The sequence below is a fragment of the Haemaphysalis longicornis genome, unplaced genomic scaffold (genome assembly GCF_048455015.1).
Source record: "Haemaphysalis longicornis isolate Haplotype H1 unplaced genomic scaffold, Haemaphysalis longicornis Haplotype H1 scaffold_1, whole genome shotgun sequence".
In the NCBI taxonomy this organism is placed as follows: domain Eukaryota; kingdom Metazoa; phylum Arthropoda; class Arachnida; order Ixodida; family Ixodidae; genus Haemaphysalis; species Haemaphysalis longicornis.
This window is the reverse complement of record NW_027526203.1, coordinates 355,667,866-355,694,687: the sequence shown is the minus strand read 5'-3', so window position 1 is coordinate 355,694,687 and position 26,822 is coordinate 355,667,866. Positions and strand designations below refer to the sequence as shown.

The following is a 26,822-nucleotide window of genomic DNA, read 5'->3' as shown; positions in this document are numbered from 1 at the left end:
CTTTCAATACATGGCAGACAGGAACACACACAATGCGCGAAATTGGGCATCATTCGTATGTGTTACGCCTGTGCCCTGTATTGAAAGTAGTGCCTGAAGTCGAGAAGTCCTACTGAATTTCTGCAAAAATCAACAAAGTGATTTCAGCCTCACTTTTGAGATTCAATTAGCATAAAAATTAGCACACCAGCTAAACTCAATAAGATCACTATTTCCTCAACTGTGAAGTTACGACTTATTTGAACACTACCCATCGTTTTCTTTTCTAAGACTCAACGCAACAATTTCTGAATGAAAGGATATTTTTTGGGGAAATTAGAGTTTCTTTCAAGCAAAACACACGAATATTCCAAACAATATGCTGCACGAAACATCAGGATGCGCAACAGCACTCGTAAACCAGAAGACAAGGCAGAGCTGTTGACAACTTTATTATGAGAGGACTGCCACAGGATATGACCTTTTTATGTGAAGTTTTCAAACGCACAAATAAAATGCGACACACTGAAACACAGCACTAAGCCCAGGATAAAAGCTGCAAGTACAAGATCTTGCTTCGCAGCAGGGAAGAGCAAAAGGGCGATTGCAAATCAAAGTCAGTACATGGCACCAGAAGTGGCCTGTCGTGTGTAGGGAACAGATGCACAAAAGCAGCATCCGAGAAACAATACGACTGCCACAAAAACTTGAGACTAAATATTCTTCTTGCTACAGGCTTCGTTAATTAGTAAAATCGTTGAGCTAAAAGCAAACGACCTGAAAAGCTGAGAGTACAACCTCAACACACACACACACGTGCACACACACACACACACACACACATGCACACACGAAAAAAAGTGCGTCAAAGTTGATGTAGATGCTAATATAATGCAATGGCTGATGCAAGTATTTGCTGTCCTGATACTACACTGCTGCATTTGTTGTACGAGTATGTATAATGTTAAAGCCACCATGATTTTTCCGACACAATCAGAGAGGGTCCTGTTGAATCTAAAATAAAATGGGGGTGCTAGGAAGAGGGGGTGCGGGCGGGTGATGATTGGCAGCTCTTATAAATCAGGCCTGTTGAGCTTGGTGTTCCACTTGGAAGTTGTAGTTGTACTGGAATGACCAAAATGTCCACACCATGAAATAAACAGGCACATGCATACAGGCACATGCATAACACATTGTCATTACATGTTCCACAGAATCATGTCTTTCTACTTTGCACACATTTCACTAGCCACTTAGTCATTTTTTTTTCTCAAAATAGGTTAGTAAAGTGCTAAGTCAAGTGCTTCTCTTCTTCCTCTCATTTTGCAATACCAGGATCAATGGGAAGACTCGCTAATGCATGCCAACAATAATATTGGCAACCAAACTGGCTGTGAAAGTTGAAACCCTCCCAACCACTGTGCGCCTTTCCCAGAAACTTTTTGCAGTTTAAGGAAAACCTGTATTCGCCCAATGTTTGAACCCAAGACAACTGTAGGCCAGTCGCTTTAGCAACTAAGCTAGCAAAGATGCCAGGCCACTGATAGTGTGAGGGCAAACTGATAGTGTGAGAGCAAACTGATCGACAATGCGAAGTAAAAAAAAAATGTGCTAGTCCCAAATGCATTTGAGTAGTTAAATTGTTCTTTGGCGAAAAGCCGTTCTATATCGTCAAATTTGAATGCACAGCCACTCGAAATTGCAGAAACGTGCAAAAAATGCAGAAGGTGATCTCGTACTAATTGCCAGCACTAAAATGTCGCACAAGATTGAAGTCGAATTTTTCCGCAATCATCACAAAAGCTACCCCCCACTTACCTTAGTTACAGAAAAATGTTACAGGTGCATGCCATACAATAAAGGAGGAGGTCCCACTATCATTTCCTATTGTCCAAGGTTACGCCCAGTGCTTCATTCCTCAAGCTATAGCAAGCTTGACGCCCCATTTCCTTCTTGCTGAGTTTACGAGGATATTACTTTACACCAAATAAAGATCTAACGCCATTGGTTTAACTGGGAATGCACAATTTGTCCCCAGCTTGACTCAATTAGCTGCTGTCACGCACACAATATCAAAGCAGCACTGTTTACTAGGATAGGTTGAGGAATACATCACAAGTGTTGTTCAAAATGGAGAAACCGGTAACACTGAGGGTGTGGGCCACCTTTCAATGCAGGTGTACAACCAGAACTGCACAGCCAAGCAGGATTTTTACACTGCCATATGCCAAGGGAAAAGATTCCCTTTTTTTTGCATTTCTCCAGGGCTAAACATTTCTGTTTACACAAATTATTATTGTGTAGCCTTATTAAAAACGTAGAACATGCCACCTCAAGTCACTTACCTCCTCAAAGATTTCATTAGATGTCTTGATCCTAATATTTGGCATTGTAAACTACACAGTCAGAACACAAAGAAAGCAAAGTGAAAATACATTAGCACAGGACATTACTCAAATATAATAAATTGCAAAGCCTGAATCATCATCATCATTACCACTGTCATGATCATCATCTGCCTAGTGGTGGTTTTGGCGAGTTGGTACATGATTGCCAATGTTTAAAAAAAAAAAAAGAGATGCACAAAGACGAGGGACCAAAACACAAAGAAGACACACAGCGTCCCTCATCTTTGTGCTGTGCTTTTACACACTGGCAGTAAGCAGACTGGTTATGTTCACTGCAGAACAAAAGCCTCTCCAACAGACCTCAAACAGATTTTATCCTGTGCTGTCTAAATCTATTGTTTGCTCCCGAATTTTCTTACATTCTCCCTTCTTTTTTAGCTGTGCAACAGCAGTGAAAAACAGAGCAAAGTTTAATGCAGCAGATCACATAAGGCTGTAAGAGTGGAAATGGCATCAGACTAAGGATGCGCATGAACTTGGACAGCCCAGAATTTGTCTAGGAAAGGGAAATGGATAACTCTTACCTCAGAGAGTCTAAACATGGCCCGGTACTTTGGATTGATTTCGAACGGCACATCATCTATGGCTGATTGGGGGGAAAAAAGTAGAAACATGGAACTCTTGAAATGGGCTCTTTGATGGGTTCTACTATTGTTTGTGTCATTTGGGCCCACAAATATTTTGGAATTTGCAGAGACAAAAAAGAGAGAATATGGTGTTTTCAACTGAATTGTCCATTTTGCTCTTCGCTGTGGAAGCAACATGGGACTGCATAAATCTGCAGTGTGTGCCCTTTAGGTGAATAATGAGCACTGAAAGGCTAGCACATACAAAAGTCTGTTACACCAGCCTACCTTAACTTAAAATGCTTTCTTTACAGCCAAAAAACAAATAGAAGGCACTTTTAATGCCAACTTTCCCTACACTGTTGCCAACAGCTTAATATTGAATGTTTGACTAGCAGGGCAAAAAAAGCTTTTAACAGCATGAAACTATGGCAGAAAATTCGCATTTGTTGTTTGTACAAAACGTAGCAAATTTTTCATGCTAGGCCAAAATTACCCAGAAAACATTTGATCTTTTTCAGACAAATTTTAACATCCTCTTGATGGTAACAATTAGAGGCCGTATTTTCAGGCATTAAAAAAGCACGTTTTAGGAGCCAAAATAGGCAGACAAAACAACGTTTTAGGCTTCCAATGTCGGAAATATAGGCACTACAAAGTTTTATATAAATGCAAGTAATTTCAGACGAAGACGTGCACGACCTCTATCTGTGACAGGGAAACCAAAATTGTTATTGTTTATGATGGCACAAAGGTGCCAACAGTCGAACATATCCATTCCATTGTCCCATAAAACTGCTAATTTTAATGGCGATCCACCGGCCTAATTCAACAAGCGCAGTGCTCACATTCATGTTCAATAGCCACTGTCGCTCGAGCGTCGCATATGTGAAACAGGCATGGAAAAGAATACTTGAGAGCTGGGAATACTGATTTTAAAAAAAGCTATACTCAGGCACAAGTTAAGGACGGCAATAACTCATGCAGTGTATCACTCCGCTGAAGCAATGACCCCGGATGTCAGTGTGGGCACACGCTTTGAAAGGAGATTGCATTTAATGCGCGACTGCCTGATTTTTCTCACGCAGTGTGTATGTTGTCGCATCAGTAATTTATAAGCAGATTAAGTCTGAAAAATCACTGAAACGACTCGTGTCACGTTCAAAATATTCGCAGTAAGGCATGCAAAGGAACAGCCGGCTGCGGTAATGAGGCGCAGTGGCAACTTCCGTTGTACCCTAGTCCAGCTGATGTCTGCCTCACGCAATTTAATTATGACGCAACAGAAATAGACACAAAAACTACAATTTATCAAGAAATTATTCCGCTCTTGCATCAGGACTGTTAGGTACTACCACTTCAGCAATTTCCTCATATACAGTGATATGTGCATTGAACAATAAAGATGTCCCAACACTGCCAAATACACTTCCACACACGTGAAGAGTTTTTCAAAAGCTATTTAGCAGCCGAACAGGTTTATCATGAAAAGGAGCTTTTCAAAGCCCATGGACAGTGTGAATTTGAAGGCGCAAGAAAATGCACAGTGATGTTTCGCCGTTGGCTTTTCAATATGGAAGTGATCTACTAACAAAGGCGTGTTCGATGCTTAACCGTTGTGTTCAAAATAGAGTGATTTGAGTGTGCTTCTGGAAACGAGGATGCAACTGCTCATGTTTGAAGAAACCTGTTTGGAAAGCATGCAGAATGTTGTCCAAGAATCACTGTGAAAATTTCGGAAACAATAGCAAACTACCACCATCTCCAGATTTTTTAAATTCAAAATAGTGCCTCTTGTCACTGAGAATAAGTGTCTCACTCTACTGGTGCCAGCTGTTTTCCGGGAATTTGTTGAACTAGAGGACTAGGTTGAACCCTATGAAGTTCTGAACAGTCAAGGCTGCCCAGTAACGTGAATAACTCAAACTCCACCCAAAAGTGAAACTCGGGGCTAAATAATGTTCATAAAGGCACCGATATTGGAAATAGCCATTGAAAACAGGCATTTATAGGCATTTGTAGGCACTTAGGCACAAAGGTCAAAATAGGCATTTATAGGCACCATAAAAACACCATAAAAGCCCTCCCTAACCTCTACTTCATGCGCATACATCAAAATGGCGTGATAGGAGCACAAGAAACAGAATAGGCATTTGCCTAAAATCCGAACTCTAGTAATATTTCCCCCCTCATAATACGCTTCATTGTTTTTTTAGAATGTTAATTTAAAGAAAGCTTTAACTCTCTGCTTCGTTTCTGCGAGTTTCAGGGGTCCTATGTAGACTTCAATTGTAGCACCTTGTTGTGGTTCATAAAACATGCAATGCTTAAGATCTGTTAGTAGCATGCCAATTGTTTAACCTGGGCTGAAAATATTGAAAAGTTCCTTGCACTGCAATTCACGACTTGATGCTGCAACACTTGCTGGGTGGAAGCAGTGTACAGGGTGCTTTCTTTTTAGCTGCAACAAATGAACAAATAAACAAACAAAGGCAAAAGTAATAGTAGATTAAGGAGACTTGTTTTTACTGCCCGCTTTGCTACTAACAAAGCGGTTTTTGTCCCATCTGCTGGGTCTTTACCCACAACGTGAGAACTCAGTTTCTTGGCAACACGCATAACCTTGCGCCCCAGTTTTGATTCATTGGTTCGCTAACATTGAAAAAGCACGAATGAAACATTAAACTCGTGGCAAGATGTGTTAAGAGCTTCCCCCATGTTCAAAGTGAAGGTGGCATTGCTAAGATGGCTAAGATGGCATTGAGTTGACGAATGCGCTCACCAGATTTCTGCAAGGACTTGCCACGCTGACAGAGCCCACGCCCGCTAGGTGACTTCTTTTGTAGGTGGTTGTCCACATGAGAGGGCAGAGGGTAAGGCAAGGGTGGCAGTGGAGGCTGGTGGTAGCTGTTCCTGCAGTGAAACACAAGAGTAAGGTGGCAGCCTCACTCCCTCGGGGTGCACAGCTAGTTTTGGACCATGTAGGTGTGGCCGTTGTTGGGCATCTGTTTGCACTGAATAAATGGCTAACGTACAATTACTTAAAGTCCACCTTGTTCAATTCCAACATTTTTCGTTGCCTATAGTAATAAAAAAAAAGGAAAGCTAAAAATCGTATTCTGCTTAACTTGTGCTTGCATTTGTAAAGTATAAAAAACGATCCAATCTAAATAGTTTAGGTTTTTCTGTGCTTAGAAGACATGCCAAATGGCTGTGAGATGGAAATAAATTGGTTTCAGCCAAGTAGATTTCATCTGTCTGCTAAACAAAGGCTATTTAAAAAAACACGCACACACAAAAAAAACTGAAAATTCCCTAACATGGCTCAACATGGACTACTGTCACCTTGAATACACAAGGTGCCCCTGCGGGGGTCATTGCATGCAAGAACAGCCGGCAACGCCAAAGCACTTTTTCTTGCCTGCTGCCAATATTCTAGTGCACAAGTTCATTGGAAGCAAACCACCCTTGGGCAAATGAAGCCACTGACATATGCTGGAGGGAGGTGGGTATACGAGTCCACTAACTCTGCCTATCATTAAATGGACAGACAAAAGATTTTTGTGGAGCATATGCTACCCCAAAAGAAAGGGCATCACTTGAAACACCTTCAACCGAAACGGTTCTCCTTACAGCATCCTAGAACGCCTGAAAGCGAAATTTTTTCAGATCTACCAGCCCCTGTGTGTGCTGCCAAAATGAATGCTGGCAACCATGACAGCGAGCAGTGTGGTAGCATACTTTTAAATATATGCGAGATGAAAAGAGGCATCTAAAAACTTGTCCCCAGCTAAAACAACAACAAAATTCAGCCTTTCCTGTTCCTTTGTGTGGCTTTTGAGTCGTGCACTGAAACCGACACTACATGGCACCACCTTCAGATTTTAGAATGTTTAGTACCAAATTAAAATTATTTCCGCCATTTTATTGATAAATTCCTAGCAGTAACCCCACTACATAAAATGCTGGCTTTCATATGAGCCAGAGGACATGGACTCCACGAAAGTCGTCATCAGCTAAAGACCAACTTTACAAGGCTTCAATGACTGTTCTAACTGTGACAATTAGCCATTCTGCAATGACCCTGAAAGAAAAAAAAAAGAACCAAACAATCGAAAAGTCTTATGGTGTATTGCTATTAATGTTAAATTGATTCCTTGTTTACATTTCTCAATTTTTTTTTGTTCCCTTGTATTTTCTTTTTCTTTAAAGTTCTCCCTCTCTGCATTTGGTGGGGACCATGTGTACCCCCAAAATGGAAGCCTGCATACACCACTAAATGCAGCAACTGCCTTTTTATAAATACAGCTGAACCTTGGTACTCCAGGATGTTGTATCACTAGATCTCTATGGTACAGCATGCTTAATATATATTGACTTGAATAGGTAGGTTGGTTGCCTCGTAGATACACAAAATTGAAGAAACTCCAGAGGTAAACATACTGTGCAATTTTTGTGCATTTCTATAACTGTTTTTTAGGGAACCATCGAGATGAACACCACCTTTTACTAGAAAAGGCTTAGTAATAAGAAGACTACAGAAAACCTGCCATGGTGGCTCAGCGGCTACAGCAATGTGCTGCTGAGCCCACGGTTGAAGGTTTGATTTAAACCATGGCGACCGTTTTTATCAAAAGGCAAAAAGCAAAAATGCCTGCCCGTTGAGACAGCCAAAATTGTCAAATTTTACCTGGGTGGTCTAAAATAACCTGTAGCCCTGTAGCCCTCCAACATGCCCCATTGCCCAAGTGTAGCTTTGGCACATTCAAGCACTGAAATTGGAAGAAGAGACTATGGAACAATGTGAGTGGCCTCAAGTTAGTCTGGCAGCTTGAACTAGAAATGCCTGCTATAGATAATTTTTTACTCAACAGGATTTCAAGTGCACTCACTTCAGAACCCTCTACGACAAGTTTTCAAAGGCCGCACTAGCGCCAAAAAGGGAAACCACCAAAAGGAAGGACCAGATTTACATTCCCACAAATGGTGCTGCAGCCATTTTTGGCTACACACATCCACTAAGTAAGGGCAAGAGACCAAATGTTTCAAAAAATTCACTCACACCAGTGATGGTAAAACAAGTTCTTCAATTTATGACACCATCACCCTGCTGTTCACTCAAGCATTAGTTCTTATCCTGTGTAAGCACACCAAGCTTCATTCTCTAGTGAGCTGGAATTGTACCACCAACATCTACATCTTCAGATCAGGGCTGCCGCCTTTAGCTTCAGAGAAAACTGGCAGCAGAAGGAGCTAAATGGGCTCAGACAAGGCCTAACTTGTGCACGTTTTTTATCTCTGAGGAAAAGATGTTAAAACAGCCCCTCCTTTTGCGGTGTACTCTCATAAAGAGGCACTTCACTGAAGGGGTGAAATGTGCACAGCACATGCAAACATACAATTTCTATTAAGTTGCACACTGCCTCCAAGAAAGCATACGACAAAAAACTGGGAATCGTGGATACAGCGTGCATTAAATGTGACTGGTTTGTGCACAGATTTTTTGTTTTAGATGTTTACTCAAACATCAGAGGGGGGGGGGCAAAGCAAACCTGTGTGGGTTTAGACTCTTCAACCGACAACATATGGAGAAAGAGAGAGAGAAAAAAAAAAAAAGAAACGCCATACCATTTGAAAACCCACAGGGCAGCAGCCTTACTCCAGATTTTAGATAACAATGACGAAACTCTTGGCCACACTGGCATTTATTTGCTAGGGCTACCGGTTTGCACAACCCAACTTCTACAGACAGCTTGATGTGGAAAGTGCATACAGCCAAACCCGGTTATAGCAAACTGCAATATGCGCCACGATTAGTTCAATATATCCAATACTAGTTCGATATAGCCAAACTCGCCAATAACGAGTTTATTGTCACGAGTTCGCAATATGCAGGAATCCCCCCGCCATCCCCGCATGTAGAAATGAACAAAATAAAGTATGTCATTACCATACACAAAACAATCGATTTATTGCAAATAATAAAGCTACCGTATTTTCCAGTCCATAAGTCGCACCTTTGTATAAGTCGCACCCCCCTCAAAAGGACAGTTTTTCCAAAAAAAAACCGTATGTAAGTCGCACCGTTGTATAAGACGCACCTTTTAATTAGGTAAACTCATAGTGAATCAGATCGTTAGAAAGTGCGACGAAAGTACATGGTTGTGGCGGCCGCCGCCTAGTAACGCATCCCCCTATAAGCAGGGCTAGACATGGGCATATAACATCCAAAGTCTGGACATAACTAACTTCTCAAAAATGGTTTATGGATACACACAGATGGCATGTACTTACGGACGGCGTTTAGGCAAAACCATCGAAATCTTTTTCCTCAGACTCGCCAACAAATCATTCAGTATCTTCAGTGGGGGTTCCAACGGTGCATCAGTCCTCCTCCGACTCTCTGATGTCTTCTTCGACAACATTTTTACCACTCGCGGACGGGATTACTCCGGCCTTTATCAACCCGGCTACAACTGTTTTTGTAGAAATGGAGTCCCAAGAGTCGGAGACCCATTTGGCCACCTCTCCAAACGTTGCCCGTCTCTTGTGTGCTGTCGTAAATCAGCGCAATAAAGGTGTCATGGCGGATGAAAGTGACGCGACGGGAAGCAGCACAAAAATCAAAACTTATCTCCAAGCTGTCATTTTAAAAATTAGCAGCACGTTTACCTCCTTCAGAGTAACTGTCTGTAATAATTCATGAGCTGCATTTTGTTTTTGCAACCCAGTTTGATGTTACTTTGAATTTATTCTGAACTGTAGTTACTGCACATGGCCTAAAGTGGAGCGTGGTTGTCGCAGGCCATTATCATTCTTTTTGACTAGAAACAGCTGAAAATTCTTTGGTGCAATGTCCCGAAGCAACATATGGGCTATGAGTAATGCCGTACCGGTGGACTTGGGATTGATTTACACCATAGAGCTGTGTCTCAACGTGCGCTGGACACACGCGGCCACCGCGAATCAGATTTATTCCATACATAAGTCGCACCGGTGGATAAGACGCACCAACGAAAATTTCAGAAAAAAACCGCGACTTATACACCGGAAAATACGGTACTTTCTGCCTTAACTGCCTACTTCCAAAGAAGCGGTTATTTTTGTTTTCCCTTTCGTTTTGGCAGCGTAAACTAGCACAGCCTTCTTTACACGAGACATTGCTTGCAGCAGTTCGAGTCCATGTCCTTCACTATCGAAGAAAAATTGGCGGAGGACATCGACTGCCGAAAGCACTTCATTATGCGTCGGACGGCTTTCATTCGTGACATCCTCTGCCTCCTCGGTGCTTTTCGTCAGCATTACGACGGTGCTGCTGACGGTGCCCGCGTCCGAGGGGCTTACAGTGACGGCAACGTCGTCATCGACACTCAGGAAATCTTCGAAGGACACTCCTTCCGGCACAGCTTCGGGAACGTTGGCGAGCTGCCGTCTTGGTCCAGACTCACTGACTGGGCGGGTTCCGTCGCGAGTCCCGCACGTCGGAAACAGTTACGGAAAGTGTCAAGCGTCATGTCACTCCATACGAGGCGCAACGTCTCAGTCGCGGCCTTTTCTCAGTGGTCGCGGCCAATCAACATCTCAATCGTCGCTCCGAGACTATGCATTTTGGCGGCCATTGTAGGCACGCCGAGTTCGATATATCAGATGTGAACTTCGTTATATTTTGTTCGATATATAGCATAATTCGCTCTTTCCGGGTTCGCTATAGTCGGGTTTGACTGTATTACCCATATGGGCCAGAAGTGAATATTAACTTCATAAATGTCATGGTTGCATTTGAAGCTCCAGCACTGTAGCAACAATTGTCCAGGGGCCCAGATTTGATGTGCACCTGCCACAAGATCTACTAAATGGGCTCTATAAATTTGCTAGAAGCCCATAAGATGCACCTCCACTAATCTGTTGGACAAATTGGTCATTAGAGCGCAAAAATACAAAATTACACGCAATACTTTATAAAAGATCTTTGGCACACTTGAACTTTAGCGGCGGAGCAGGAAAACTAAATTGATGAAATACATTGCAGAATGTGTCACAAGTATTACAAAAACAATTTGCTGATGTTAACAGTGAACTTTCAATGTGCCAATGAAAAATGTGCATTGCCACATTCAAAGTTTCCTAGCAAAGTGAGCTGCTAACTGGTGCACATTATATTCAATCCCCATCTACCTAGTTATTCAGCCAGCCATCTACCTAGTTAGTCAGTCAGCCAAGATCACTAGCATGTGTTTCGTCTTTTTCTTCCTAGTCCAGTGTTAAAGTTCGCTAGAAGTACGAGTTCATTAGTCAGTAACCAACTCGCCCAACTCTCCCCTTTAAGTTAAAATAGGGTACTGCAGTAATTGACAAAAGCAGAAATTTTCACAGAACATTTTCACTGAAAAATGAAGAAAGTGACATGCGATTCAAAAAGAGGAACTTACTTTCTCCCATTGACAGGTGCCACAGTAGTCAGCTTGTAGCCTATATGTAAACTGTTCACCTCCCTGGAAGCAAGTTATGGGAGACAGAAATGCAAAAGTCACAAAATAGACTCAACAGGAGCAATTTGTAGCCTTTTATACTGCCCTGCTCCCCTGTCCATTAAAGCTGGTCTCTTCTCTGCACCACGCGGTAGCCGCTTTTCTGATGGAGGCGAAAAGCAAAAACGCCAGTGTGTACGATATTTCGGCGCACGTTAAAGATCCCCAAGGTGGTCAAAATTATTCCGGAGCCCTCCACTAGGGTGCGCTCATCGCCTGCGTTGCGTCGATGCGTTAAACCCTACAATCAATTAATCTTCTCTGCAACATTGGACAGTCCACCAGCTGCTCTTATAAATGTGTATGAATTATGCTAAAATAGGGTTTTAAGGCATTACACTCGACCATCACTTTATCAAAAAAAAAAAAAAAAAAGCACGAACTTGTAGCTTAGGATTAGATATAACAAATTACATGGTTCAATGTCGTTAAAAGATGTCCAGTTTTAAAACAATGTTTATGTAACAATCTAGTAATTCTTTAGTTTAATGATAATTTTATGGCAACAGTCAGAAGCAAGTGACTTGACAAGCGACAGCGACAGAAGAGACTGGCAACAATGTATTATCAGCATTACCTCCTTGCTGTCACCCACCCTACGAGGTCACTGCACCCGTTGAGTTGCACTCGTTGCATCACTCACCAAAATCGCTCCACGTGGTTACCCCTTCATACAAATTGATTTCATTGATTGATTGATTATGAGGTTTGATGCGCTGATGCTACACAGGCGATGAGGCGTGCCGTAGTGGAGGGCTCCGGATTGATTTCGATTGATTGATTGTAGGGTATAACGCGCCGGCGCAACGCAGGCGATGAGGCGCGCCGTAGTGAAAGCTCCGGATTAATTTTCACCACCTGAGAATCTTTAACGTGCGCCGAAATCTCGCACACAGGGGCGTTTTTGCTTTTCGCCTCCATCAGAAAAGCGGCCGCCGCGGCCGGGAATCGAACCCACGACCTCGTGCTCAGCAGCGCAACGCCTTAGCCACTGAGCCACCGCGGCGGGTTCTTCATACAAATTGAAGTGTCTCTCAGTAGCAAAATGACAGTACCGACTACTAGTCACAATTCGTACATAGCGTGCTTTCTAGATGTTGCGATACGAAGCATTCCTCGCCTGCTTCACCCACTCTTGAGGAATCTTGCTGGCTATGAGACTAGCTAGCCTTTAACGATGAGCTATCGCAGCTCCGGCTAGCATAGCAAGCATACACTCACACACAACACAATTTCTTCGTCGGGATCCTTATCTGAAAACGCCCGTGAAGAAACATGCTCCCACCCAAGACAAGGCATGCTCTGCATTTGAAGACAATCATCGGAGATGAAACACTCCCGTGGAGGCTTTTTCGAGTCTTAAAATATATTATTGTAGGTAAATAATGCCCTCTCCTTTATGAAAAGGAAACCCAAATTTTTTTGAAGATGTTTACACTCCATTTTCTCCTGGCTAGCAACTTTTAAATAGCACCCCCGAAATTTCAAAAATATCCAATAACAAAGGTGCCCCATATATATGATTTAACAATATTTGCTGCTGAGCAAGTTGGTTCATGGCTCAAGAAAAAGATACAGCGCTAACCGACGAAGACAAAGCAACAAACGAAGAAAATACATATATGGCGTTCTGTGTCTCACTTCGTCTTTTTTAGCCTTGTATCTTTTTCCTGAGTACGAGTGCAAAATAAAGTGCCATACTTATGCAAAACTGAACCATGCTAATATTAAACATTTTTTTGGTAAAACTCTGCTAAACACACAACTTCGAACACTTTGTTCAAGATGCACACATCATGTAGAACAGCACCTTAGCACTGCCCATTGTTCAGGCTGTTGTGAACCCTATTGCCTCACTGCAGAACAAAACAGGTGCATACGTCTTAATATATGATGCATTGATAATTCTGAATAATGATGGGTATGTGGTAATCCCTTGCAACAAAATTAGTGCACGAAAAGTGAACTGGGACATGGCACGTTGAGCTGTCAGTTGAAGGAATGCTCACACCTGACCAGAAAAATCTAAACAACCTCATCGCCCAGGGCACGCAGCAGGTACACATACTACAATAGGTTATCATTGCTCACCCAGCCAACACAAAGCCGTCTGGAGGTTTCCGAGACTTGCTGAGAACAATTATATCAGAAACTGCTTCTCCAGCAATATCCCTTGCAACCATCTTGAAGCAGAGAAGCTTCTTCTTCATGGCACGTTGATCTGCAGCACAAAACGTTTCCTTATCACGAAAAAGCAAGCTGGCAAAACAACGACGCACCTGTGTCTTTTGTAGAGTTCATCACGACATGGCCTTCAGGCGGCACTTCCTTGTCAGCGACAACCAGTAAAGACTGAACACACTCTGTATGCTGCGAAGCAAAAAAAAAAAAAAAACAAGAGAAGGGTGTGCTTTCCTTCGGAAACACGAAACCATGCTCGAGATTTTAACGACTCAAAGTGGAAGCTTACATGCGCCTTTGAATAGCAGATGTATCGAGTAATGCGCCGCCCAAAAAAGCGGTCTTTCCACAGGTCCGCGTCGGTGTCCTGGTCGAACGTCTTGTCCACCTGCATCGTAGAATTGCCTCGGCGTAAGCTGGGTTTTCGCCCAAACACACACCGCATGGACAGAGGTACGGAAAGTTTCATTACCACATGATAACCGGCAGGGCAATTCTGCGGGTCTTCAATGATGCACACGTCGGTTATGGGCAAATCATCAGGCAGCACTTTCAGAAGGTCCTGCATCATTTTCTAAGGCGACATTCGGCTGAAACCGAAAATATCGCACGGTTACAACACAGTGCCTGTAATATCCACTAGTCTAGTCGACAGCAGACACTAGTAACAAAATTTGGACGATGAAACGCCCACAGACCGGCCGGTTGTTACGTAAACGAAGCAACTATGACCTTCGGCAGATGCACATTACCGAGAGCACTGGTATGACAACACATTCCAACTCCGCCACGAAAAGACGGCAGACCGCAGGCACAAAGCAGATCTGGCAGTGCTCAACAACGTACACACTGCTCGAACTATAAACAACAACAAAATCTTTTTACGTGTTGGTGGTGCTGCGAAGTGCGCCAGGAAACAGAGCTCGCAAGATGTTTACATCTCAGAGAGTTGGCCCCGGCTCCCCATTGATCAATGCCTGCCCACCACAAAAACATCCAGAAAAAGCAGGAGCACAGGTCTTTCAAAGAGGGCGCTGGCAGTTTACTCCACTCACAAGGTCAGAGCGCTGCTGTTTTGTTCAGCATTAAGGTTGTTTGCAAATACAATAAAGATTAATTAGGCGTAATTAAAATTGAAATATAATTGGTATAAGTTTGATAGGGTAGGCCGGTAGGGTTTTGGAAGGCTGCCCTTAGCCGTCCTTCAGCGTTTCCACTCTCGTTTTTACACGCTTGATAAAAGCATACTTGTATTTTCAGCAAGGCCCGCTGCAAGGCCCGTTGCAATAAAGAAGCCTGCAAAACAGGTTTTTTTTTCAAGCTAGAAAGCTCTGGTAATGATGGACAAAGGGCGAAAGATAGCTTCTTGGCCCAGGAATCAAGGCACGTTTCAGGCATGCACAACAAAGGGTTGTTTGTCCGTTAAGTTACGGTAGCTTAATATATGCTGTTTCATTTCACGCCTATTGACTAAAGTTCTTGAGTTCTTGGCCACAACTTCTCTCGGTTTCGCCGTTGAAGTTCCCGCAAAAGCGTGTTGCGAGTCTTGCGACACTTGATAGAAAACTTACGGAATAAAAGAACGACTAAGTAAACCAATGACCGGATTGAAAATGTAGGCAGATATTGTGCTGCCAGCCAAAACGGAAGGCCTATTTAACCCATCAAATTTCGGCAATTAGACCATTTCAAGTAGAATTTCAAGTCTGATCAGTTTGGCTGGTTTGGCGCGTCTGGCCACACCGGTGACACGTCATCGGTTCATCCGTGGGCGCGTCACTGCCGGCAGTGTAGAAATGAATTTCGTGTAGCTGAAGTTTCCCGTTTCCTCATTTAACGTCGTTGGCATTTTACCCTGTTTCTTTGGCTTGAAAATCGCTCAGCCATGGTGCTTATGACAATGATTGCCAGAGTAGCTGACGGGCTACCTTTGTCTGCATCTGTACAAGACGACCAGCAGGTATGCGTGTCAGTTCCGCCGTACACAATCGGCTAAAAACATCTCGCAAGCTATTTCACATCTGTCAGATTTGTGCAGTTCTTTCTGGCGTAAAAATGGCAAAAAACAGGGTCTTTTCAGCGTGCGTAGAAAATTGTACTTGTGATATTTAGCCACTGTTTTTCTGTTAACGTATAAGGAAATAAAACTTTGAAAATGCGGCGTCGTTAAATTAGTTATCAGCGCTGAGCTGTATTGTGGTTAAAATGGAGCCTTGCAATTCGTTTTGACCTTATTTTGCTGAGAGTCTACCTTGGTGAACTACGTGTCATTTTTTGTTTTATTTTGCAGCAACTTGGTGTGGGCAACACGGAATACCAGAACCAGGCAAAGATGTTATTCAAGAAGCTAAATAATCAATCCTTTTCAAGGTCAACCATCGAGACAGGGCCGTACAACTTCCAGTGAGCACACTCTATTTACTGAATTCAAGATTTGTGTGTTCGTGGAGCGAAATGCAATTTCCGGCGTGCGAGTGCAGGGTGCGAATTGAAAGCCGTTTTTCTGTTATTCGCATTCAGTTGTGTTGAGATGCATTGTGGTAATATCAGGCAAAAAAAAAATGCATGCAGGGTGAAACATATTCTTGCCATTTCGTAAACACATTAAAACCTTATTCGGTGCCCATGAAATACATCAAGAAGCCCTTGCAACAGCATACTTACAATTGCTGAGCACGCAAGGTTGATCCTAAATTTAATGTTAGATACTGTGGGGAATTCAGTTTCTTTCAGGAGCAAAGGAAGGGAATGTGTTATGGGAATGCTGTTTACATAAGCCACACTTTGCAGCTTTCTTGGTCTCATATCAGCTTAGGTTACAGTATGAGCATTCTAGTTAGCCTGCAAAAACTTTTGCTATTGTCTGTGCCAAACTGTGCCAACACATGGGTGTTTTTCTAGTAACCTGGATCATTGAAGCGTCTTCTTGGCATAGAGACAAAACCTGCTGCAACATGATGTGCTGGTTTCTCTCTACGTTGAAAAAGCTCCACTGGTCCAGACGCTTGGCATGAAGCATATGTACTGGTGCTGTATTTGTGATTAAATAAACTGTGAGGGATGCAAAAAGTCTAAGGAACATATGTTATCAAATGTTTTTAGAGGCATTCAAGTGTAAAAGCTAGTTAATTAATTGATTGTGGGGTTTAATGTGCTGACACTACACCTGGGCTATGAGGTACGTCGTAGTGGAGGGCTCCAGATTAATCTGGACCACCTGGGGATATTTAATGTGCGGTGAAATCTGACACGGGTGTTTTCGCTTTTCGCCTCTGTCAGTAAAGCAAGTTGGCTTATATCAGTAGACCACAATGTTGAATACAAATATGCCACCTGCAACAGGAGCAGTTGTTTATGTCGAAAATGCTGAAGTAAAAAGGGGCAATAGCTCGCGCATTCGCTCGCATAAGTCTTTTGACGGTATGTATGACTATGCACAACGTCGAACCGAAATCAAAACAAACAAATGTACCAGATGTAGTAAAAGAACCACCTTAGTAATGTCTATGCGCCAAAGCTCATGCTTTTTTAAACACAAGTGCTCAGTGGGAGATCCCGCCACATACGTTTATTTTACATTTACGCGTTCCTGCTTTCATGTTTGTTTTAGGAAACTGCTTAGACAAGCTCCACCAATCGTGTTTCACAGTTCACAATATGCAGTGTCACTAATCATAGTGCGGAACTCCACCAATCGTGTTTCACAGTTCACAATATGCAGTGTCACTAATCATAGTGCGGAAAAGTGTATCGGGCGGCAGTACCTGTTTTCACACTTTTGCCATTTTCCGCATTAATAAACAACTGCTGTTACCACTCATGGTATTTAGCATTCACGGTACTATAATTTACCGATAGAGGCCAACTTGTTTCTACACTCTAGCGCCCTTTACAATGCTAAATCAGCAAGAACACACTATTTTCTGTAGTCACAATGTTTCGCTTCACTTTTATTGTTATCGTAAATGCAAAAGTGCACGCAAGAATTTCAACGAAAAAAAAGATAGGAAGTATTTGGAAAATGGAAGAGGGAGGGGTGCGTGGCAGGGAGCACTAAAGGCTAAAACAGCAACATCGAGTGGTTCCAAATGGTGGTGTGTTTGAGGTGGAGGTGTTACAAAGGATAGCACAAACTGCAAGTGAATGCTGGCATGCTAAGTGAATGCTTAGCTTCTAGTTGGTAGATGTGCGGAATCCTTATGCAGCCACTTTTGGAGAGTCTATTTGAAAAATGACGCCAGTGGATGAGGAAATATGTGGGATGCCAAGTTGTCCCCCCCCCCCCCCCTTTTTTTTTTTCTTGTCAGGAAGTCCATCCACAAGTGGCTTAAAATAGACCACTGCCAAAGTGACCCAGAATCACAACTTGGGAGTAACAGTGAAGGTGTTTTGTTTAATGCCAAATGCACGACATTAGTAGTGTGACCCGCCGCAGTGTCTAAGTGGCTAAGGCGTTTTTCTGCTGGGCCCAAGGACATGGGTTCGATTCCCGGCTGCTGCGGCCGCTTTCTGATGGAGGCGAAAAGTGAAAATGCCCGTGTGTTCGAGATTTCAGCGCATGTTAAAGATCCCCGGGGGTCAAAATTAATCCGGAGCCCTCATCGTCTCTGTAGCATCGGTGCCTTAAACCTCGTAATCAACGACATTAGCTGTGTCAGAGTCGCCGTGTTTGCCACCCTGTTCTGCTTCTTTGCATGAATATTGTACCTTTACCAGGGCTTGTACTGAATTGGTTTTTGTCATTTCCTTTAAGCTACTTGATTGAAAATGGAGTCTGCTACCTTGTACTCACTGAGAAGTCCTTTTCGAAGCGGCTGGCATTTTCGTTCCTTGAAGATCTGCAAAATGAGTTCAATTCACAGTTTGGCTCCAGAGTAAATACTGTGAACAGGCCTTACAGCTTCATAGAGTTTGGTAAGCTTTTTTACTCATTACTTCAGCTTGTTGTTGCCATGTGTAGCTTGGAAATGGCTTATGTACCTCTTTCTTGCTAACTTTCAGATACATACATCCAGAAAGCAAAGAAGTCATTTATGGATTCCAGAGCACGAAGGAACTTAAGCAGCCTGAATTCGGAACTGCAAGATGTTCAGCGAATCATGGTGCAGAACATTGACGACGTTTTGCAAAGAGGATCTGTCATTTCAGGTAGTGTACGTTTTCAGTGCATTGCAACCAGTTTGCTGCATTGACATTTCTGGAAATAGCTGGAGGGCCCAAAAGGAACACGGTGCAAAACTCTACGATTGGTGTTGCTCATTTTTCACCATGATACCATTGGTGGTACTGTTTTGCACATTGTAGGCTTTTACAAAGCCTGCAATGCGTAAAATATCATGTTAAAGGGATATCGAAGAAAGCTATAAACATATGCTTATTACTTCATCAGCGTAAAGTCTAAACTATGTATTACACATTCTGATTTTTTTTTTTTTTCTTTCTATATGCACTTTTTTCATGAGAAAAGCATGTTTAGGCGTGCAATTCTCCTGTCATCTTGTCCCTCACCAAATCGGTGATGTTGGCCGTGGTGACATCTTCAAAAGTCCATGGGTGGCATAGAATAGATCGCGAGTACATTTCACGTTTTTAGACAGTGCCAAGTAAATTGAAGGCATTCGCTGCTGGAATGCCTACAGTTTTGCTGCCGCGGCTATATTGACCGCAGACATCGCTATCTCCAATACCTGCATTAGTTGTGGCACTGCACTGTTAAGTCAGTCTATAACTGTCTGGGGAAAAAAAAAAATCATTGTTCACTAGAGGTGGGCGATTAAGATTTGGAAGATTGTGATAGTGCAAGTGCACATAGTAAACCATTGTGATGCCAGGCCATAAAGGGTGCCTGGTGTTTTCTTTTCAAAGCTTTACAGATAAACTAATGCTTACACTGGTGAAACTATGCAATGCAGTCACAAGCAAGCATTACCTAAATTGCCTTGAGTGTGCCTCTGAATAGACACTAATAAAAACAAGTCGGCCTGTATAGGTAGAGTGGCAAGAATACAAATATATATCTTATATATCTTATTAATGCAACAAAATGCCAAAACCGTGACAGTGCGTGTCACCACCTTGCACATTGTTCTGCACTGACTTGTGAATGGGGATTGGTGGGGCCTGTGTAAACATTTTTCTGAAAAGAACAGTTGCTGCAGGTGCAAAATAAATGTAACAACTATGTCACACCTACATTTTTTAAGAGACTGGGACAGCAGCTTGTAAATGGTGTTCGAGAGATGCATAGTGTTCGCTAACAGGCCACGCATTGTGCCCTGGTAGACAAGCAGTTTGAACAACCTATGAAGGTGAACATGCAAGCCACTCGGGCAGTAGTATCTGTTGTAATAGGGAGTGGCAAATGTTCTAAGATGAATGTTGCAGGCAACTAGGCAACGAAATAGACTGTTGGCTTTACCGTTCACCGTTCTAGCCAATTTCACAGCAACTTGTGTACCTTCTGTGGAGTGGCACCACCACCTTGCTTGGGAATTTGGGCATTAAATGGGCTCTAGAGTGTAGAAGTTGGCCTGTATCGGTAGATTAAAGTGCTGTGAATGCAAATGTACTAGTATTCGTAGCAATATGGGTCACTGATTAATGCAGCAAATGCCAAAAGCCTGAAAACGGGTTTCACTTTCTGTTACCCTTTCCCACACTATGATTTATGATGTCTCAAATCATGAGTGCTGAAGCGTGACTGGTGAAGCTTGTCTTACGAATTTCCTAAAACAAACATGAAAGCAGTTATGCATACACATAAAATAAATGTAGCTTGGTAAAATAAATAAATGTTAGCTTGGTATGACAGCACCCGGGCAAAGTCTGTTGCCAAGCCTTGCCCCTGCCCCTGGCAAAGATTTCCTGGGAGGTACTGCCGCCTCGGAGCAGGTGTTGACAATACATGCGCAGTTGAGCAGTGACGTTGACAACTGTCTCATTTTCAAGCTGGCTGTGCTAATCATCTGATTATGCCACTGGCTGTTGCATATATGAACACTAGGGGTAAGTAGGTATGATAGGCTCTTGCGTTCATCTGCATGCATGCATCATTTGATTGCGCTGATACGCAAGGGGAAACATTTCAACGAAATGAAAGCTGAAACAGCCTACTGCTGGGCTGATACATACTATTTTGTGCTTGCTATCTGAGCTTTGTGGCTTTTAAACATGACCAGGAAAAGTTCCTGCATCAATTGAGTTTATATTTTTATGGTCCTGCTGCTTCAGTGCTTTATAAAAAATGCTTAGGCAAGCTTCACCAATCCTGCATTTCACAGTTCAAGATTCATGTCACACATTATAGTGTGAGAAATTGTATAGAAGGGGCAATACCTGTTTTCATGCTTCTGTCATTTTCTGCATTAATTAAAGGAACACCAAGCTAATTGAAAAGTCACATGTTTCGTAGCATTTTCAGCTTTTGTTTTACGCCTAGGTGAAGTTTGGGCTGGGGCTTTGATGCTTGATGATGCCGGCAGAGCATCCAATATGTGCTGCCACGTGGGAGCCGCTGCAAACAATACACATGCATTTGCCAAATGCTGTTGGCCGTCTCCTTTCAATCCAATTGCGCTCATGTACTCCGATTTTGCCACGGGCTGTTGCATATATGTGCACCAGTAATAAATTGTACGGTTGACTCTTGCGTTCAACCACATGCACACATACCTAGATTGTGCTTGTATGCAAGGCGAAACATTTCAACAAAATCAGAACTGAAACAACCATAAAGCCTGGGCTGAGGCATCCTATTTTATAATGTTTGCTAGCTGTGGTTAGTGTCTTGTAAAAAGCGCGTGACAAGCAAATGTTCCCACATACATTTAATTTGTTTACATGTCTCTGCTTCGGTGGTCATCTCATAAAAATGCTTTGGAAAGGTTTACCAGTCCTACTTCACCATTCAGTATTTGTGATGTCACAAATTGTAGTGCAAGAAAGCGAATGGGGCAGTAAAACCAGTTTTCACACTTCTGGCATTATCTGCGTTAATAAGCGTTTGCTGCTGCTGTGATTGGTATATTAGCATTCGAGACACTCTAACCTACTGACATAGGCCAACTTACTTTCACACCTTACTGTACCAGTGGATTTGTCAGGGCCTTATTACTATGTATCCTAGTGGGCATTGATGCTACCATAAACTGGTTTCTGTACGAGCTTTACGAGCATTAAAGAAATAACTTGTCACGTGTTTTCATATTAGTGGGACCAACTGATACTTTTTAAAAGGCTTGCACATCTCACACATTTAAAAAAACTTCCAAGCAGAAGTTAAATAGCGCTGGCCTTGCAGGTGCCACAAGTTAGAATCTGGCGAAGGAGTTTAGCTCGGAGCTTGTTGCGTGTGAAGAGTTTGCATGGCTGCAAGGTGAGCTTCGTGCTTGGAGACCAGTGGAATCCTATAAGAGGAGCACCAAAGGGAATTCGCGACACTCCCTTTTATAGCTGCATTAGGTAGTTAAGCTAATGTAACTGTCAGTTTCACTAAGTAGTGGACTTCAGAGCCTCATTGTATTTCAGAAGCTGGGAGATGTGAGAACACCAGCCACCCCTCGTGAGCTACCGCGCACGGGTTGGCAATGCGGCTCAGTGCTGTTGGTCTACGAAAAGGCCAATGGGCTTGCTTAGTGTCCCCACAGGTCACACCACTGAACTGTGCAGGGGGAAGCCGCACTCTCCCCATTAAAAAAGAAAAAGTTTGTTGAAAAAGCCGAGCAAACTTACACACCCAAAACATGGACTGGGTAAAGTGGCTACACAGTTTTTGCCAAATCCTTCAGCGGCCTATAACAAGAGTTATTGGTTTGGGCCCCTCAGAGCGATGACAGATCAGACTCGAGTGGTTTCTACCTAAAGTATGTGAGTCAAGAATGTGTCACGAAAGTGAGTGAACTTATTCCTTTTTTTCAGAGTTGGACAGCAAGGCTAGCAACCTGTCACTTCTGTCACAGAAGTACAAGAAGGACGCCAGATACCTGAACTTGCGCTCCACCTACGCAAAGATAGCAGCCGTGTCGGTGATCGTCTTTGTAGCATTCCTGTACTTCTACATCTTCTAGGTCAAGCTATGCACTCTTAGGTTTTGTGCAAGATGTTCTTTCTCTCAGCACACAGGCCAAAAACACCTTTACACGTACCGGCTGTTGTAAAATCTTGTATATATGCCGTGATTGTGGCTTGCTCTTCTTCAACGCATCACAGTTTGCATAGGGTGGCTAATAAATGTGCAGTAAATTGGCCTTGACTTGTGTATGTTGCAAAACGCACCCAATACAGGCTGGTGCTTGCTTTATTAAAAACATATAAAACTTGGAAAATTAAATTTAAACCAGTGCGACAATGCAATTGGCAAGCGCAGCTAAAATGTTCAACGAGAGTCATCACAGGTCTCGCCTCCACCTTGGCTCTTCCTGGAGAGTCTTCTGTGAGATAACAATGTCGCTACCATCGCCGCAGTCTTCTTCAGTCCCTGCAACAGAATGACCCAATTGCCTCTTTGCAAAGTAAACACTACAATTTTTTGGTTGAAGCATTACGGGTATAGGCCTAGAAAAAATATACAAACAGTAAAACCCTGATTAAACATTCCAAAATCTCGAGGGTGAAAAAGGTTGCGGTTAAGCAAAGTTCTACGATATCCAAAATGCAGAAACCTTTCGTGCGCAAGTCTCATATTTTACTAGCATGTCTGGCAGCTATTTTAGCAGCTTGCTTTTTATATATATATATATTTGGGAAGTTTAGATACCAGGCTCTCTTCAAGCCCAAACACCTTGAGAGGCAAAACATGGGTAATTTAAATTTGTATGTTTGTACTGATACCACTTACCTTCAGGATGTGCAGACAGCCTCTTTAAATTGTAATTAAATCTTACAAAGCAATCTAAAGGGGCTTTCTGTATCATTTAACACAACTGAAGGTGAATGAAACTAGGCCTGGTGGCACCTGGCCAACCATGGGAGAAAAAGAAGCTAGAAACGGGAGCAAACAACATGGTCTTTGAATGTAGTTACCATAGCTTCACAAAAGGCAATTATAGTACCTTAGTACCACTTGCCTATGAATTATGGTGCTTACCAGAACTACCGCATGCAAGATTTCGAAATATCTGGCACGCATTTTGAAAACTTTCAGATAAACAAATAAGAACACATGAATGAGCTACGCTGATTGTTCTCAGATGAGGTTCTGCAGGCCTCAAGGGGTGCATGAAGGCACTTTGGGGAGTCCACGAGTCACTCTGCTATATGTAGGTACTCCCTTTTTTCTTCTTTCTGCCAACACTGGCCGCCACAGCAAGAAAAGTGTGCGAAGGAAAGTTTGACATCCACCTGATCCACCTGAATGCAGCCGTGCAGCTACAAAGGGAAGCTATACAGTAAGATTCTCCAGTAAGAGTAAGATTCTCCTTCGCAGAATCTTACTTCACCTTGGGGATTTCCCCTAAATCTGGTCGATTATAGCAAGAAAAGTGGCGTTGCTGTATTGCATGCAAGTTTGACTTCTCCCCATAGCTTGTGTTGGCTTTTTGAGCACTGTGTTATGCGAGAAGGCTGGACACAAAAGGGAGACAATTGGTGTATGGGCGACTTTTAACTGCAAAATGAAAGTGACAACATGGCCCGTACCAACATATTTCTTCATGGAGACCCCCGTCACTTTTTCAAGCACAGAACAGATCCCCAGCATGCTCACAGTTGAGAACCACAGAGCTAGAGCCTCGGTTTTGGAGTTCAAGGTGGTGCAGTTGTACTGTGTGCACATACACATAATTGTAATTGAAGGTATTGGCAACAAATGGGTAAAGTTAGCAGAAATCCCTCCGCAACTCTTCGAAGTAATGCAATGTTCGAAGTAATGTAATGGCATCACGGCCTTGCCAAAATTGATGTCATGGTATCGCTTGCTCAGAAATCCTGGAGGGGGGATGTAAGAGTTCATCTATAATGCTATTGAATGAATTTTCCCAGAGGCCATGTGCGCTATTTTAAGTTCTAAATTAATGAGCTCTAGCTGACTACGTCCAGTAAATGACAAAGGCAAGCTTGATTTTCCATAATCCTTACCAGCATCTCCTTTGATTACTATGTCCTTGGGGAAAAAATACGTACTTCAATCACCAACGAAGAAGGTGCTAAATAAAAGTTTTTGGTCTGAGCTCGCAAATGGCAAGTGGAAGAAGTGACAACTGGGCTAGTTGGTATTGCATTTGGAAAATCTTGATCGTAGCGCACTTACAAGAAAGGAGTCGACAAGCCACAGCACTGACATCATCTGCGCTGTGCGTGACAAACCAGGACAGCACTGACTTGTCTACGCTGTGCACGTCGAACCACAACAGGGCTGTGGTTTGTCGTGTCCTTTCTTAGTGTCTCTGTGTAAGTGCACTACGATGAAGATGTTCCAAATGGCAAGTGAAACTTTCCCAACCGGCTGCAGTGCTGTTGAGGTTCAACTGCCATCTGCCATCTCTCTACAACTGCAACAAATCCACACTCGTGACAAAGCAAGCCTGCTTTTCCACCACGTAAGCACGTAACGGTACAAGCATTTACCTTATTTTGACCGGCTGAAAACAAGTACACTATCTGCTATGGCCTACTTCACATGCATTTTTACGCGTTCACCAATTTCTGTCAACTCTTTATATACGTTTGCATTAAGCGTGAAATGGCCTTTGCGAAACCCATATTTAAGATGTTTGTGTGTACATGCACGTCCATTTGCAGCACAAGTGCTTTTTAAAAATAAAATTCACGAGTTATTTGAGCAAGTGTAAAGCGGGGATTATGCTACCATGCCATGAAGGCATGCTGATGCAGGTTAAAAAATCAGGCTGCAATTTTTCATGCCTTGCTCTGCCCTGAATACCAAGTTTTCTTCCTAAAACTGACACAAACATACATGAAACTGCCATTTACACTTTTTTTTTTTTACGGAAATGTGTTTGTCCCAGCTTGTCACAATATAAAACTTCATTGTGCTATACTGAAGCACTTGTGGTTGAGGCCAGCTTACAAGGTGAAAGCTGCCCCCATATTAATTATAATATCAATTCAGTTAAAAGCAGCTGGATAGCTTCTGTTTGTTTGTTAATTTTGTCATAGAAAAAAATTATAAATTCTTTTAAATGAGCCTTTTATATTTCTACAGGCTAGTTTCTGAAGCATGCTTGAGAAATTGTAAATTTCAGGTTTCCAATTAGACATCACTAATTATTACCTTCAATTCACAACTAAAGAACAAAATAATTGTTCGCTTCGTGTTAACTTTGAAGCCAAAAGCCACTATCTGGACACCCTAATATTACTTGCATCAATTTTTGAAGTCTGCATCAAAACTAGCATGATTGTTATTGGGATGTAGCAATGGTTTGAATGAACCAAACTTGCATTTCATATTCATGGTCCTTCAACCCGTAGCCGACAGGCACCCAAGAAAGCACCACGTTGTTTAATTGATTGCAAGGCTGTGAGTGCTGGCACAGAGATTCACAATGACTACTAATTAAAAAATGAAGACTAGGCAAATACACAAACAAGGCCTTATCATAGTTTATAATGGCAGTTACAGGCGTAGACAATGCTGCCAGAGTTTTCTGAGCCAAGAACCATTAAGGGGGAAATGAAAAGGCCCCATAGTGCCGCTCCTAAATTCATTTGTACAATGTTTATTTTGGAAAGAAAAAAATCTTAAATATGATGAGCTTAAATATGAACTGACATGCTTCTGAACATTGGTAACTATCTTTTTCAATCACCTTTTCAGTCTTTTGTGACATCTTTTCAATATAAAGATTGTGAGCAGTAATCGCTGTTCTCCCAACCCCTTACCGAGAGTCAGCTTAGACATCGCTTTGTCCAGGCTCTCCAAGGTGTGTCTGGTCGGCTTGTACGGCACACCTCGATAGGCTCCCTTGCTCAAGCAGAACTCCAAGATTCTGCGAACACATTCGGGTGGTGGCAAAGGTTAGACAGTGGCAGCGAATCAGCACACAGCACTGTACTTGCCTGTTCCAGCAAGCGTCCTCACTGAGGGTGTAGGGATTGCCAACTATCACCATGAGTGCTTTAGCCCTGGTTAGTGCAACGTTGAACCTCTGAAAAGAAAATGTGCACCTTGTGTGGGTGTTTGTCGTGGCATAAAAACAATT

The 26,822-nt window shown here is 42.7% G+C and overlaps 3 protein-coding genes across 5 annotated transcripts in view; 1 reads left to right on the top strand and 2 right to left on the bottom strand.

The window, feature by feature from the left end:
- Positions 1 to 413: 413 nt before the first annotated feature.
- On the bottom strand, positions 414 to 14,705 carry Mvb12 (multivesicular body subunit 12-like Mvb12). Its single transcript, XM_077686094.1, has 10 exons — positions 14,548 to 14,705; positions 14,135 to 14,252; positions 13,952 to 14,050; positions 13,761 to 13,851; positions 13,573 to 13,702; positions 11,383 to 11,445; positions 5,736 to 5,866; positions 2,912 to 2,973; positions 2,325 to 2,375; positions 414 to 1,104 (listed from the first exon to the last, which is right to left on the bottom strand). The coding sequence occupies exons 2-10, from the start codon at positions 14,231 to 14,233 to the stop codon at positions 1,060 to 1,062; spliced, it is 771 nt and encodes a 256-aa protein (XP_077542220.1). The 5' UTR covers positions 14,234 to 14,252; positions 14,548 to 14,705; the 3' UTR covers positions 414 to 1,059.
- Positions 14,706 to 15,239: 534 nt separating this feature from the next.
- On the top strand, positions 15,240 to 22,907 carry Sec22 (vesicle-trafficking protein SEC22). Its single transcript, XM_077686095.1, has 5 exons — positions 15,240 to 15,622; positions 15,953 to 16,065; positions 18,416 to 18,576; positions 18,664 to 18,810; positions 22,579 to 22,907. The coding sequence occupies exons 1-5, from the start codon at positions 15,548 to 15,550 to the stop codon at positions 22,725 to 22,727; spliced, it is 645 nt and encodes a 214-aa protein (XP_077542221.1). The 5' UTR covers positions 15,240 to 15,547; the 3' UTR covers positions 22,728 to 22,907.
- A 28-nt stretch (positions 22,908 to 22,935) lies between these two features.
- Positions 22,936 to 26,822, bottom strand: part of LOC144154943 (putative helicase MOV-10) — a 42,351-nt gene continuing 38,464 nt past the window's right edge. For all 3 annotated transcript variants that reach the window (XM_077686088.1, XM_077686087.1, XM_077686089.1), the window contains 3 exons: positions 26,680 to 26,768; positions 26,503 to 26,609; positions 22,936 to 23,137 (listed from right to left, as the gene is read on the bottom strand). In XM_077686088.1, coding sequence (XP_077542214.1) covers positions 23,049 to 23,137; positions 26,503 to 26,609; positions 26,680 to 26,768 — 285 coding nt within the window. In that variant the 3' untranslated portion in view covers positions 22,936 to 23,048. The remainder of the gene's footprint in view (positions 23,138 to 26,502; positions 26,610 to 26,679; positions 26,769 to 26,822) is intronic.